Raw genomic sequence first — 15,778 nt, forward strand, 5'->3', positions numbered from 1 at the left:
GGCAACAGGCAAAACATGTGGCTCTGTTTAGGAGCTATTTTCGTTAAAGCTTGACAATACAGGATGATAAAATACAGCTGCATTGTTTAAACTTTCAATTTAATTTCTGGTTTCTCTCCAAGTTGTTTCATCAATATGGCGCCATTCATTTCAAAACAAAGCTCTTGGAAGACTCTCCATTACTCCACCATTGATCAAGAGGGTGTTAAAATATAGTCCCTAATTATGTTCCTGGCCTGTTTGGAATTCCTAAATTGGATTTTTATAACTGTCAAATTTGCAATCAGGGTAACTTTCCATGACAATTAGTCAGAATTATTAGGGTTCCTGTTGCCAGCAAGTTATGACTAATGATGGTGTTTCACTTTTCAAGGCTCTGTAAGTATCAAAGGCAACATATATCTTGAAGAACAGCCATTTGACTGCAGCGTTGTCTGTACTTAACTGCACCCAAATATCTACTACTGTTACAGTCATTTTTATCCTTCCTCCAAGGTTGAGTTGTTGCCACAACCTCTACTTCAGGCTCTGCAGATAGAATTAACCGCTCAGTTCTGACTCGTTGCAAAATGGGACTTAGGAAATCATGACATGAGACAGTTCATCCCTGAGTATTTCACTGAAGTCCAGCCTGGTAATGGTCAGTATTCCAAAGGCTATTAATGAAGTTGCTGGTGGTCAATTACTGCTTTGATTCTTTACAATAAGCCAAGCATAACTGTGTCTACAACCCATCTGGATGAATGCTTTCCCTTCTCAGTCTGACCTGTACCTTACTCGCAGATAAAATCACTACAAACAAACTCAAAGATATATTAAAGCTAGCTGAGATATCTACCCTATGCTCTCTTCTTCGATGTAGACCAGACTTTTGGAGCAGCACAGTGCATCAGCCTGAATGCTGATGTGTGAATATATGTGCTCACAGAAGAGCAGTTAGGGGGAAAAAAAGCAAAGCTTTTTTTGCTTGATATGCTCGAGATATTTCAGAGGTATCCATCCAAGATGCAGATGATGTGTTGGCCTGTTGATGACAGCAGATTCTTGTCATCAGCTTAAAGCTTTAGATCAAGTACTAATTGCATTCATCTTTGCATTGGTTTCAGTAGCAGTATTTGCTTAATATTTACCCCCTCCACCATACCTGCAGTTCCTCCCAGTTAAGCTTAAGAAGTAATGGTACCTGGGGCCATGCTATCACCCCTTTTTCTAACCAAGAAGCCATATTCTGCCTTTTTCTTAACTAATACCTAAGAGCATCTCTGTGTCCACTGGCATGTATTGACCTGAACAGTGTGACGGCTTTTGACCATAAGGTCTGCAATATGGCTTCATAGGTACAGGGTCCAAGTTGTTAAAACTCCTAATCCTGCAGAAAGATTGCCCTGGAAGGAAGAAGGGCTGTAATCAATTCAGTTTAATTAAATCAACCTAAACTAATTATCAGCTAATAAAATAGTGTTGGTCAGCTCATAAAAAAGAAACAAAGATTAAAAGAGTAGTTGCCATGAACAGGTGGTAACTCTGTTTCCAAGTTAGACTACATTATTCTCTGGCACAGGATCATCTGAGAATACCTCATATTCGAGTTTTTTTTTTTTAAGAAAAAATGTTTATGAAACTTATAAAATATAGGGCTCATTTTATAACCAATTTTCTATCTCACCTGCCAAGAGCAGTGGGGGTTGAGCCAGCACAAGGCGGATGCAGAGTTTTAGGCAGCAGTCCAGAAATGGATTCCCTGTGCAGGGCTGTGGGATAGATATCTACCTTGGCCTGGCTTTTCTTACTGCAGTCCTTGTGATTTCGTTTTCTTGTTGCTGTTGCGGAAAAGACCTCGTAAACGTTTCTCAATGTCATTGATAGCCTGGCACTGCTGTGCAAAGGGAGAAACTTCCGATGCTGCTCTGGGGATGTGGTTTAACTCAAGGTGGATCTTCAGTTAGTAATGGGATCCCTCCGGAGTTGGTCTTTGGTATTCTGTTGGCTCTGCAGTTCTTGTAGAGGGCATAAAACATTAATTTAATTATAACTGGTAAGGACTAAACCGGGATCATAATCTGCTCCTCAGAGCAGAGCGTTGTTGTTTGTAGTTGCTGTTAATGGTAGAATAATGAAAGAAAAATTTATTGCATAGTGGTTATCGAGTTACTCAGCTAACAGTGCATAACTGTATGGTTCTGAGGCTTTTGTCATGGCTTGCAGTTAGCTTGAATGCTCTGACTGATGCAAGGCTTTCTGCATCAAAGCGATTTGCTGCGCTAGCTGGGAGTTCCCTTTCATACCCATATCTGCAACCACCAGTTCACCAAAATGCAGGTTGCACTTTTTTGCTTGTACAGAATGATAGAATTGTTGGAGTTGGAAGAGACCCTCAAAGACCATCTGCTCTCACTCCCCTTCTGTGAACAGGGACACCCACAGCTCTATCAGGTGCTCAGAGTCCTGTCCAGCCTGACCCTGGCTGTCTGTAGAGCCTAGCCTGCGGCTTGGCTCTCCAGGAACATGTGCAAACTCATCCCAAGTAACCAAAACCACACTCAAAGCAATTATCTGATCTTGTTTGTTTGTTTTTAATGTGATGTTTCTAGACACTGGTACAGCAAGCACGCTCTTGTAAAATCTTGTAACAGTTGTTTGTAGTTAGCATCTTCAAGGCAATTTTATGTGTACAGATGAGGGCTAATAGAGGACACTGCAGTGTCACCATCATCTGCAGGTATTCTTGTGCATGTATTTGTTTGGAAGCATCATTTCCATTTACAGGCACATTTCAGCACCTTGAGAACACAAGTGCACATCTGTGCCCTGCTGTTGTTGGGAAAGGGTTAAGATCCAAACAAGCAGGGAGGGTGAAGGCACCCACCAAGTTTCCCCACCAAGTTTCACTCCCCAGCCTGAGTAAATATTACTTTTTCTCTGCTGAACTGATGCTGCACAGGGTGAGGGTTTTAGCTGTCCCCAGTGGTAATTGCCTCTTCTGTCCCTGCAGGTTCCCTGGGCCGCCAGCACGGTCGCTCTTCCAGCCGGGACCGTAAGTGGGCAACTTGAACATCAGGGAAAAGCAGAACCCAGAGCAGAGCGGGGATTGGAGGAGCCAGGGGTACCCACTGCTTGTAGGGGAGGCACTGGGGAGGGGGCTGTGAGTTTCTGCCTGTTCTGAGCTTTCCTCCCTGCGACTAAAGCTTTTGCTTTTGCTGACCAGACTGTAATCCTCACTCATCTTTGAGGAGTGAGGAGTGCCATAAAGCAGGGAGCAGCTTATTGAAGTGATGCTGCAGAGCTCTCGGTGGCTGTAATCCTGTTTGCAGTGCAGGCTTCTGTAAGGAACCGGCTGTGGTGGGCCTGGTTTCTCCTCATGTCTGAGTGTTTCTGTGACATTGCTGCTGGTGTCTCTGATCTGCCTCCCCTGGGGAAGCTGAGATGGTTTCAGAGGTTGAAAGTGGACTGGCAACAAAGCATTGCCTGTTGCTGTAGGAGCTGTGTGCCTCTGAGCTGACACAGTGAGCAGCTTGGAAGCTGGTACATGTGCAGAAATCCAAGCAGGGTTTTAAATGAGACTGTCAGTCTCCAGTGATGGTTAATGGAAAAGCAGCAGGGATTCACGCAGCAGTCTTTGTACCTGATGGCCATGTGCAGGTCTTGTGGTAAATGGAAGTCGTGACAGTGCCAAAGCTGCACATGTGCTGAGCAGACAAATTGCTCCAACAAGGCTGGTTTTGTGAGAGCAGCCATATGGCGAGGAGATGGAAAGCTCATGTTGATCTGCCTCTTTGGGGTCCTTACTGAACACAGACTCAGCAAAGAAATAAGTTGTCCCTTAGTCCATAAGCTGCAGTGAAGCCTTAAATCAGGACAAGCTTCTGTCTTTCTGCTCCTTTTGGAGATGTGCTTCATGCTTGAACTGTAGCTCCTCTCTACACGTGCTCTGTGGATGTTAGAGGCCTCATTGACTAAGGATGCTCCGAATGGACTTGGTTCATCCTGGGGCAGCCAAGTGGGGCAGGGTGGGCAGCATGGGGAGGCTGCACCTTCAGACCCATGTCCCCTGGGTGGGACCCTGGTGCTGGAAGTGCCAACACCTTTCCCATTCTCCAGGTCCTTCCTTGAAGTTGTACTGGGAAAAACTGTATCTCTGAGCAGAGAGGTCAGCCCCAGCCTTTGAGGGAGAGGAGTCCTTGATGTCCTTGTTCTCTTTCATAGACTCTTCCATAGCTGAGGATACTGTTGTTTATTTCTCTTCTGCTTTTTGGGCTCATCCTGGCCCACAAATGCACAGCTTGTCACTCTGACCCTTGTGTGGGTGCTCCCAAATGGAGGAACTAAATAAAAGACGTGGGTAAAGTATTGGGGCAGCAGGGATTATATCTGAATCTTCAGAATTCTTAATTCTTGGTCTATCTACAGGGTAATCTTGTTTCCAGATTGTCTTTTGTAAGTGATCTTACTGTCAAGTTCCTTCTTCCCTACCTGCTGTGATCCCTTCTTGACTTTTATCATCACATGCAGTGGGTTTAATGTTGGCACCAAGTGGCATAAAGAATCCTTTTCTTTTTAAGAATGAAACATACCAGATAAGCAGAGAGCAGGTACACTGAGGATAGGAACCCTGTAAAATCAGCTCCTTCCATGTTCAACTTTTATTAACTTTGATATAAGCAGCGCCAAGAGGGAATAATGGAAAGCTGCAAATTAGGTCTGTTGTAGAGATCTGGCTGCAGATGCTTTAATGCTTTACTGTGTTTTCAAACTAAAGAAATTGAGAATTCTTTAATGTAAGTGTCTGGATTTTTTCATGGGCTTTTTCTAGCTCTCAATGATCCCAATCCCATCACCTTGGGAGTGTCACTCCAGGCATCTTGCCCATGGCCTTGGGTCAGGCAGGAGGATAATGTGGTGCTGTGCTTACATACTGGAGGTGCTTCAGAAGTGTGAGCTGCTGCTGTATTTCTAGAAGGTACAGAACAGGCTGCCTGTTTTCTCTAACAACGTGATGTTCCTTATAGGCTCGTAAGCTCTACAGCACAGAGATCTGCAGATGCTTCTGGCCACACTCAGTAATGTAAACCCTACCCAAGGTGGGTGTCTCTGCCTGGTGTTTCCTATTGGCTGTTTCCAAGTGTTCAGTTCATCAGAAACTTTACTTTCAGGGACTGAAGTGGAATTTAAAGTATCTGAATATAGTCCTCTGTGTCAAATCAAATGATTTGTTAAAGCGAGGCCAGATTTGCAGGGAGAATCAATCTTTTTTATTAGATCAACTGATGTGGAAAAAGCAGACGAACGTTCAGGCGTATTAACCCTTCTTCTGGTCTGCAGTGGTTACAGGAACAGAGGGAGCAGGCTGCCAGAGGAGGCTGTAGTTCAGGATGTGCATTCAAACAGCCTTGGTCTGAGCACAGACCTGGGTGGCATTTTGGGGCATGCCTGGGTGTTTTTTTGGCAGATAGAAGACTCATGTCCCTGTGCATTTGGACACTAAATGTTACCACACAACAAATAATAGGCTCTGCTCTGCAGCTGACTCATTGTACAAGTCTGGGGCTAATTACCGAATCCCTCCGTGCCTCCATTTCCATCTGTAAAATGTCACAGATGCCCACCATTCATAAATCGCTTTCAGATTTCCAGATGAGGTGCTGCGTAAGTGTAGAACAGTGTTAGTTTATACATATTGTGCTGGAGTATAATACAAAACACGTGCAACAGAAGAGCCTCGCAGATGTGTCTCTTTCCACTGCAAAAAGCAAGGCCTGGGTTGATGATTTAGCACAACACTAATTGGGCTAAAATAGGAGGTTGCTCTTATTCTGATGAAATTGTCACCATTAACATCCTCATTTACCAGCAGCTTTTGGAGATATCCCAGTTGTTTCCCATTTTGAGTGTCAAAGCACAGCAATTCATAGCAAATGTTCCCATCTCTATAGCACACCCCACACTGGCTTGTCCTCACACTTCTGGAAGGGACTGTGCCATGGTTTGTTTTGAATGTGCATCTTTTCTGTCCTGCTGCTTCTGCCTGAAACCTCCAGGGCACTTCCTCATTTCCAAGCAGAGGCATTTGACCGAGTCATTGCCATTGCTATTACGGGGTGTTGCATGCAAAGGAATCCCCATTTATTGATAAGAAAGCTGTTCCTGTGGCTGTCAGCGAACAAGAGCCTGGCAGCTGTTCAGCATGAAGTCAATTTGCAAAGTTTAAAGGATTTGTAGGCTGTGATGATTTGGGTTCAAGCACTTAGCTTGGGTGAGGTGCTCGAGAGTGTCTTCCTGAGACCTTTCATGCAGAAGGATGAATGCAACCAGTTCAGAGATTTAAGTACCCTCATGTTTCCTGGTTGCACCGCTGGGGCTGAACTCTCAGTGGCTGTGAAATCTGGGAGCATTTTTGGCTGTGGGGGAATTCTGCTTGTGTGAAACTGAGCCGGGCCAGCATCACCCCTGATGCCAGAGGTGGTGGGCACTGGTGACCATACCTTGTGCCTCTCAGTCCTCTGGCTGTGTGAGAGAGAGGGAGTTGTGTCCAAGGATGCCAGTGCCAAATGTGCTGGATGGAGGAGAAGTGGTGCATCCTAAATTTAACATGTTTATGGCTTGCAGGGACTTTTTGCAGAGTGCAGGCATCTAACCTTAGAGGTGTCTTTATTCCTTGCAGTCTGAAGTGTAATAAAACTCAAAGCAGAGGTAGAACTGATGTCAGTAATCCAAACTGGCAGCGAGATGCATATTTTCAATACAGTGGTTAACCTTGGATGCAGTTTGCAAAGGAAACCAAGGCTGTCTGGCTCTAAAGCATCTCTCTGAGAGACAAAGTCCAGTTAACATACATAGTTTGGCTCGGGACCGTGAGAGATCCCCGACCTGCGATGCACAGGTGTGGGGCTGACATTGCAGGAGTCCCTGCAGAGCTTGTGGTGAGCCTCGATTCCTTTTGTCCTGTCTGCTTCCTTGTTTCACGTTACGCCGCACCACATCTTGACCGCGTTTTTCCCCCATCACTTCTCCCAGCAGGGAAGGAAAGCAGCCTCTAGATGTGAGACTCTCTCAGTTAGGGGGTGAGCTTGCAGGACTGTGTGATTCTGCACTTGGACTGGGGTCAGTGAGGCATTAAGTGTTCCTACAGCACGGAGGCTGTGGGGATCAGACATGGGATTTTGGCATTGGTGGGAAGCAGGGCACAGACTGGAGGATGTGGGCACTTGGCTTCCTTGGCAGGGAGGCTTTGGGAAGTTCAGAGTTGCTTAATCTCACTTCACATAGCTATATAAGAAGTTGCCCAGAGAAGTAGCCAGGCTGGAGTGCCCAAGGCAGCCTGAGCTGCAAACAGCGCATGGCAAGGGGTTTGGAGCTTGATGATCTTTAAGGTCCCTCCAACCCAAGCCATTCTACAGTTCCACTCCTTGCTGTGGGAGGTTTCCATGGCTTGTTTTGTGTGGGCATGCTTTACATCTGGGCAGGGAGGGGAGGCTCCAGCAAGGATCTGTGCACATCCCCATGTCCAGCAGCATGGTACCAGGTGCACCATCCTTTGCAGCCCCACAGAACCTTACTCCTGAAGGAAAATTCCTTCTTTCTGGGGTCACTTCAGTCTTCAGGCTGCACTAGTAAAAAAGTCTGTGTCTGTGGTGCTTCTAAAAATAATGGATAGTGTATTTCTAGCAGAATGCATTGCATCAAAATCCAGCCGTTCCCTGCTAAGCTTTGCTCTGTCAGACAGAGATGGATGGAACACGGATCTCTCAGCTCATGGCTGCCTATGAATAAATGATTGTGATCTGATTCCGTCTGCTAACAGAGCACGGGCTGAACTGCAAAATAGATCCTTGGCACTGTGGTAGAGCACAAATCCCCAGGCTGAGAGCAATTATGTATAAAATTAGTTGGTGGTGTGGGAGTATGCATGTGTGAAATCTTAAATAACACAGTGTGAGTGGTGTGAGCTGCTTAAGAAAGGAGCTGGGTGAAAAATGGAGTTTTTTGGGGGGGTTCATTGCCAGACCAAAAAAAAAAAAAAAAAAAAAAAAAAAAAAAAGGAAAGAAAAATGATTTGGGACGAAGTGAAATGAAAATATTTAGGGTTTGTTTTTTGGTTTTTTTTTAATATTTTTTTATTTGCATATTTATTTATTTAGTTTGATGCAGCATAATGAGGAAAGTATGGCTTGGGGTCAAGCCAGATTATTTCCTTTGACCCAAAGTGAACTATTATGTTTCACTTCAGGTTATTTAATCAGTTCGTTTCATTTGTAATTTAGGTGAATTTTGAAATAAATGTCGTTTCAAGAACAAAGACCAAAAGAGGTCATTTGGAAACTATGAAAATAATTTTCAAGAAAATCTGGAGAAAATATTGCAGGTTCCCCTTCCATTTCCTCTTCCCCTTTCCCTCTTCCCCTTTCCTCTTTTCCCCCTTTCCCCTTTTCCTTCCCATTCCCCTTTTCCTTCCATACCACTTCTTTTCCTCTTCCCCATTTCCTTCCATTTCCCATCCACTTCCCCTTGCTCTTCCTCTTTCCATTCCCTTTCCCTTTCCCCTTCCCATTCCAATGACACTTCTCATTCACACAGTTTCATAGTAACAACTACAAAAAGCTTGCTTTTTCAGGAAGGAAAACCACCAATCTCTTTCCTATTTAAGAAGGTAGAAGAAAGACATGAAAATTACGTGTGAATGTTTTATGAGCAGAAAGCGTTCAGAGAGCACATCTCATAAGAAGGGAAAATGGAGCTGCCTCTTAAAGATAGCCAGTAAAGTTTAGGTTATGGGTTACTGTAATGGATATATATATGTGTGTGTGTGTGTGAATATATATATATATATATAAGCAAGAAGGATCACAAAGAAATGTTGACAGTGATGGGGGTCTCCTAGAAGAGATGTTGGATTATCTATAATGATGCTAAACATGCAAAAATACCCTAGAAATGTGCTGTTTCCTGTTGATAGGCAGCCTAATAATTTACAATTTAAGAACGAAACCAAAACTTTGCATTCTGTAAAATCCTGGTGTCAAAACTGGGAGAGAGCAGAATGTGGTCAGTGGGATCTTCTTTGAATGTCTCTGAGCCTCGGGTTCCTTACCTGGGAAATACTTTGATCACAGTAATGGCTCTTTCAGTGTTGCTGGTGAACTCGGAGGTATTGTGTGTTGAAAGTGAGAGCCTTCTGGTTTGGGGTACTTGTGTGATGACCCAGAAAGGGGCTGAGAAGACAGATGGTTATAACCTGAAGTGCTGGGGATAGGAGGGTCTTGGTAAGCTCCATGTTTCCCTGTTGGGTGCATGGGGGGGATCCCAGCATTGCTGCCATGTGAGGCCCCCTCTGCTCACCCAACCCATGGCTCCCATTCCCTCTGCAGCCCCATGGCTCCCAGCCATGCGCTCCCCTCCTCCTCCTGTGGCTGCTGTCAGCCCAGTGCCCTCCACGTGCTCCAGCTCTGCTCCAGAGCCATGGACATGACTGATACCAAACAAATACAATTAATAAAGTCTATCTAGCCAACATCTGACTCTCATTAGAGGAAACGTGTTGAAAAAACAGATCCCAGGTTGGCTGTGATTTATGGCTTGGGCCTGCTATCCTTCACGAGCACTGGCGAAAGCTATTGCGAAGGGCCAGAACATAAACTACTTAGGGAAACTCGGTATCCATGTAAGGAGACTGGAAGGGTCAAATCAGACAAATTAAAGAGGGGTGGATGTGCAAGCTGGGCTGGCTGTCCCCCACTGAGGGCCACCTAGGCAGGCGCAGGAGGTCTGTGCTCACATTTCTGCTGTGGAATTTGACTTAAAATTTCTTCTGGTGCCTGAAAATGACACTGTTTCATTTTTTTATTTCCTCTGGCTAAGCTGTGTGCATGTGTGTGGGAACAAGTGGATGGAAGGGGCACTGGTCCAGTGGCTTATCATGCGCGTCCAAGTATAACATCTCTGGTGGGGTTTCACACTGACACTGAGATTTGGATGACCTGGAGGTGGTGATGGTGCTGTTGTCACCTCAGGAAGCCCCATTGCTGTTCCACTGCTGTATTTTGGATGTCTTTGTCACTTCTCATCCCCTGTCTGCTCACCAAGTTGACGGTAGAATTTAGTGGTGCTTCCTGCTCCCCTCAGGAGTTTTGAGCTTCATTCTTTCCTCCTTGTAAACAAACATGATTGCCTGGATTAATTTAACTGACTTTACTGATGCTCCTCCAGATTTGTTCAGAGACTACTGGACAATGAAGTTTTCTCCAAACGGAGCCATTCTTAACTTGTGTGTTTGGGATTTGTAGCACCGTGCACTCCAAACCACCCCGCTGCATGGCAAGATTTGACTTTCTAGTAATGGCAAAATATGACCTAGAAAAATCTGGCTGCTAAAGTTTTATTTGTTTAAACAAAGGCGTTGTGATTCCAGAATTCTCTCCTCTTTCATATGCTATAAACCACCTCCTCCACCTCCTCTCTGAAATATGAATTTTGGAGCAATCTATCATGAAAAAGAGAGACAGAGCCTTGATCCCTTGACTTCAGTTGAGCTGTGCAATTTATATCTACTGAGCATCTGGCTGCAGGAAAACCAAGAGCCCTTTTAATATTCTGCAGAGACTCTGGGTATACAAATGAGCGTGGGCTGTCAGAGCTGAGAAATGGGGCAGAGATGCCAAGAGGTTTCTTTGCCATTTCGCAGCACACTCTGACCTGTGGCCCCATGCTGGAAGCTGGCCTGATAATTTTACTCCCTTCAGTGATACTGCGGTAATGATGCTGAAATCATCCCTGTTGGTATATAGCTGTTATCACACCTTTTTTGTTAATCTGAATTCAGATGAGGAGCTGGAAGACTTGCGGGGCTTTCAGCCTTGAGCAGACAAAATATGCAACTGTTTAATCATGAAATCATGCTCACGTTGCTTGTGCAAAGTAGGAATGCCAATTGTAGCAGTGCTGTCCATCACTTGTCATAGGAGCAGATCTAGAGCCTGGTGCCTGTTTGGGCAGCACTGCCTGTTCCATTGAAGACTTGACCAAATGCAGCTGCCTTTGGATCAGAGCTCAGTGGGTCACCAACAGTATGGGGTGTGCTGTCTTCCAGAGCACTGAGTCTATCTCCTCTATGATATTTAGTGCTTTTGCTGTCCCTCTCATTGTACTGCTTTACCCATACAGCCAGTGTGGGGCCAGAGGGCAGGAAGGCAGAGGTGGGCTATGGCAGTGACAGCAAGAAGTTATGGAGACAGACTGGGTGACACATGATACTCTGGTCCGGCCCCGTGGTTGTTATCTCAATTATTTATCCTCCCTGCTGGAATATTTCTGAAACAAATCCTACCATGTGTTTTAAGGTTGGACTTCACAGAGTGAAATCACAACTCTTTCCTCAGAGTTGAGCTGGAGAAATACAAATCTGCCAACTAGGAATAGGGGGGAAATAAACGGTGGTTGTGTGTAGCAACAAGTGATGTATCTCTGTAGAGACAGAAAGCGTCTGCTCTGGAGTTTCAGGTCACAGAGCACGTGTATTTGACCCAGAGCTATATGCATTGTGGAATAATGATGTGAGATTCTCAGGCTAGCTTTAATGAAGCAGAATGCTTTATCCCTGGTCATCAAATCTGACTTTACAGTGCCAGGCCTTGGAACCACCAGCCATCAGGATTAAGATAAGAGTACATGCGTGAGTGCAGAATAGTTGGGGAAGGTATTTATTGTCTTGATTTCTCACCATCATCCTCAGGCTTTCTGCAAAGACAAATAATGACCCCATATCTGGAAATGACCTGGTCCCTCATGTGCTGTGAGCAAGCTGTGAATGTGGTTTGTGTATCGGAGGCACTAAGCCTTGGTCTCACTCTTTGCATTTGTGAGCATCATCCGTCTGCTGATTAGCTAGATAAACGTCAGGGATTCGTTGGCAGGACAATATTCCTCAGTTAAGCGTATTGTTTTGCATTAGGATTTCCACTTTCTGGATTAGTTAAATGTCTTTTGGATCTAGACTAAGTACCTTAGGTGTGGATGGGGGTTTCTGAGCACTTTGAGAAGGACAGGATGAGAGTTCAAATCCAGCTTGAGTGCTGTGTAGTTCTCCTGAGGGAGCCAGGCTACATTTTCCCAGCATTTCCCAGTCATCACTGATAATTAAAAGGACTTTTAGAGATGCTTCAAGAGCATTAGGGCTGCTGGGCTGGCACTGGTCAGAGTGTCCAACCCTTGCACACAGGGTTGGTACAAACCCTTTTTGTGAAGTGAGCTCTCCAAATAAAGCTTAAATTATCAACATGTCTCAAAATCTACACCAGAGGTGGTTTTCAGGCAGTTCAAGCCAGTCTTTCTGAAACCTATGGGAGTCATTAGTATGTGCAAGCCAGCAGAAGGGAGAATAGGACTCCATATTTTATTAGCTCTGTAACACATCTGGTACGCCTTTTGGCTCTTGGGAGCACTGGATTTATTTTTCCTTATCTTTCTATGGGGATGAACAAGATCAAAAGCATGAAGCTGGTTGCACACAGAGCATAACTCGCCGTTACTCACACTACAGGCAGATCCAGACCAAACAAGCCTCACCCATTTCCTTCCCAGTGGAACAACGCACCTATGGCACTGTGTATCCATGCGCCAGCTCAGACCAAAAAATTCTGTTGTCCAGGATTAGTTGTGGAGAATAACAATAAGCAAATGTTATATGTTGTTAGAAGAAAGTCCATGTCAGCATTGACCTGTGAGGAAATCTCTCCATTGAATCATGCGTGAACCATCAGATGCTTTGTTTGCAAAATGTCCGGCACCATTGGTTGGAAGTTGTGTGTCTGACCCCTTTGGGGAACTGCTCAGCTCCCCAGGGAGGGTTTCTGTGATCCTATGGGGTCAAGGAGAGAATTTCTTTGGAAGGTTTACGCAGTGGGGGGTTGGTTGCTGTTAGTACTCAAGCAATCTTCTTGGGCTGTAAATCACTGCTGAGGAACAGCCAAACTTCCTGGCCCTCCAAGCCACGTACTAAAATCTTTGTATGGCTGACAGCCATCAGTGCATACCATGTGCTCCATAAAACGGGGAAGCATTTGTGGGTGAAGATCTAAGAGGTTCCTCGGGGGTCTTCATGCAGGAGGGGGAATGGCTTGTTAGGGTCAACAACTGAATGTGTCCTGGTGGTGGTTGGGCAGGGCAAGGCCCACGTTCATTCTGAACATTCATTCCATTCCTCTCCGTAGTGGGTTACTCAACATCCTCTGCATCAGCACAACCTCCTCATAGCCACACCTGCACAGTTTGTTCAATGGCTCATGAATTATGGGTCGGCCACCCCAGCCCCATGGAAATACCAGGAATAAGTGCTGTTTCAGTGGCCTTTAAGAAACCCAGAGATGCACTCAGAGATGTGCATCCCCTCTCTGGGACATAAGTTGGTGGTGATTCATCACCTGAGCATGGATAGTTTACTTTCTGTAATGCTTTATGTTGCGAGTCATTTTCCCTTTTTAAAACTGGTTGAGCTTCAGAAGTTGTGATAGGTGAGCGGACCGTCTGGAAAGCTTCTCTGCTCACTGGGAGCAGGGCTGGGAAAGTGCTTGGTGATTAAATCTCTGGTCAGGGCTTCATCCTCCTTCACTCACTTTAAAACTGCTGAAATGAAAACAGAGGCAAAGCAGCAGGCCTCCTGTTTAGATAAGTGATGTCCTTTGTACCAAGCAATCATTTTAAACAGCACTCAGAGCCCATTAAGCAAACGTTTGTTCTTGGTAAGGCATCCTGTCAAGACCCCTTTGGTGGCTGCTGCCTATCAGTTGCTTCTATGCAGCGAAGTGAGATGGAAACCACTTCATGCCTCAGCCCTGGGGTCACTTTTGGTTTTTCTTGCTGTTGCTGAGACTGATGAGTTGTTGTGGGAGTGCTTATAGAGCCTGGGGACGCAGCAGGTCCCCGCAGAGATGGGGGTTCTCTACATGCATTGCTTCCTTCAGTATTTCAGTAGGATTGGGGCAGTGGCTGTGCACCCTGGTGTCATGAGGTGGGAGCACAGCCCCTCCACTGCCACCAACAACATCTCTGCTGGTGGTAACAGGTCATAGTGGTTGGCAGCATAAGAAATCCTAACACTCATATTTCTCCCCATACCTTCTACCCATTGACAAACTGGTTTTACACCCTGCAGCACTGAACAGCCCCAAACAGTGTTTCAGGAACGTGGCTGTGGCTGCTTACCTGCACGATGGCATCAGATACTTATTTTCTTCCCTGCATAACTGATCTCAAAGCACTTTGCTGTGTGTTTTGGATTGAAAAGGGACCCAGGCCTGCAGAGTGAAAGCTATGGATGAAAATACAAAGTGCATAAAGATTTCACGTGATTTTCTTTTGTTCTTTCCAGAATGCATGAACTGCACAAGACTAGCAGATATGACCGAGAGGCTGAACACTCTTGAGGCCAAGGTAAGGATGTGCCTTTATTATTTATTATTACTTATTATTCCAGGAGTTGCTGGAGAAGAAGGTGGGGAGTTGGCAGCCCCTGTTCTGAGCCAACAGGGACAGCAGAGCTCAGCTGATGTGCACCGAGATGGGACGTAAAGCAGGGATTCCCCTGGCTCAGGAAAGAAGTAGTCTCCTATTCTGGTCTCTCTCACTCAAATGCCTTGTGGAACATTACCAAGCAGAGTGCAAACCACAGCAGTACAGGTTTGCAGATTGCTGTGAGAACGGCTGTTCAGCCTGCTCTTCAGTTGCCATCCATTCCTGTGGTTTCAGTTCTTTTCTCAAATATGGGAGGATTTTATGCACAATTTAGTGGAAAAAAAAGGGCTAAGAGGAGATCTTCACATTGTGCTTTTGTCCTGTGAATTGTTTTAATTTCTACCTACTGGGACTCGGATGAGTTGTTCTAGTCTAGATACAGAGAAGCTGAGTCAGTCGGTCCGCTTTGATTTGGGGTCCCTCAGTGCCAGCCCCATCCTGGCTGTTGGATGTGGCGCTTCGGTTCCTTTAAGGCATGTGCTGCTGTTATTATTCATTAACAGATGGTTATCAGTGACATAAAAGAATTTGGGGAGAAACCTTTAGTGGGGGGAGGTTGGATATGTGGTGATTTTGAGGCCGGTGCATGATAGTCTGGTAATTTGGGAATTGTCTGAGCTGAAATGAAGTGAGCAATGTTGTCTGGAACTTCCTCAAAGCCTTCGCAGTTATATTTCACTTTGGGGAAAATGAAAGGGGAGGAGGGGAATGAAATTGTGGGGAATTGTGAATTGTTCGAGTGGAAACAACTGTTGTAGTGCAAAGGACAGAGCTGAGCTGGGCTGTGTTTCAGTGCAGCGGGACCTGGCAGGTGGGTGTTCTTTGGCAGCAGCGAGATGGAGGCGTTGGGAGAGGAAAGGGGCTGGTGACCGACCTCTGTGCGTGCAGTCCTGAGTCCAAGTAAGACACGGACCAGCCTCAGAGAGATGTAAATCAGCCCTCCCAAGCTCAGCCTGCAGCCAGCTCTACCTTCCTTCCCTTTCCAGGGCTTTCTTCATTTGACTTACTGGAAATTCATAACTAAGGCCTTGTTTTGAGGACCTGACAGCAGAGGACCTGGACTCTGCTTACTTGAATCAGACAGCGAAGTGAAAGAGGCTGAACCCAACTTTCATCATGGGCCTGGCAGGACCTGGTGAAGTGGGAGGCAACTCCTGCCTGCCCAGAACCCCTCAAGAATTCTTAGCCCATACGTGAAAGTACACCCAGGTCAACTCAACAGACATGGGGGACTTTGGTGGTGATGATCTTTGGCAGCTCCATCAGCTGATCCCAGTCT

At 45.6% G+C, this 15,778-nt stretch overlaps 1 protein-coding gene across 6 annotated transcripts in view; it reads left to right on the top strand.

Moving 5' to 3' along the window:
- The window catches only part of COL26A1 (collagen type XXVI alpha 1 chain), a 127,511-nt gene that overhangs the window by 79,589 nt on the left and 32,144 nt on the right, over nucleotides 1-15,778 (top strand). For 4 of the 6 annotated variants that reach the window (XM_015881016.2, XM_015881018.2, XM_015881020.2 and 1 more), the window contains exons 4-5: nucleotides 2,993-3,034; nucleotides 14,357-14,418. In XM_015881016.2, the coding sequence (XP_015736502.1) occupies nucleotides 2,993-3,034; nucleotides 14,357-14,418 (104 nt within the window). The remainder of the gene's footprint in view (nucleotides 1-2,992; nucleotides 3,035-14,356; nucleotides 14,419-15,778) is intronic. The other 2 variants (XM_015881019.2, XM_015881021.2) reach the window with 1 other exon arrangement.

This window comes from Coturnix japonica, chromosome 19 (genome assembly GCF_001577835.2).
Source record: "Coturnix japonica isolate 7356 chromosome 19, Coturnix japonica 2.1, whole genome shotgun sequence".
In the NCBI taxonomy this organism is placed as follows: Eukaryota; Metazoa; Chordata; class Aves; order Galliformes; family Phasianidae; genus Coturnix; species Coturnix japonica.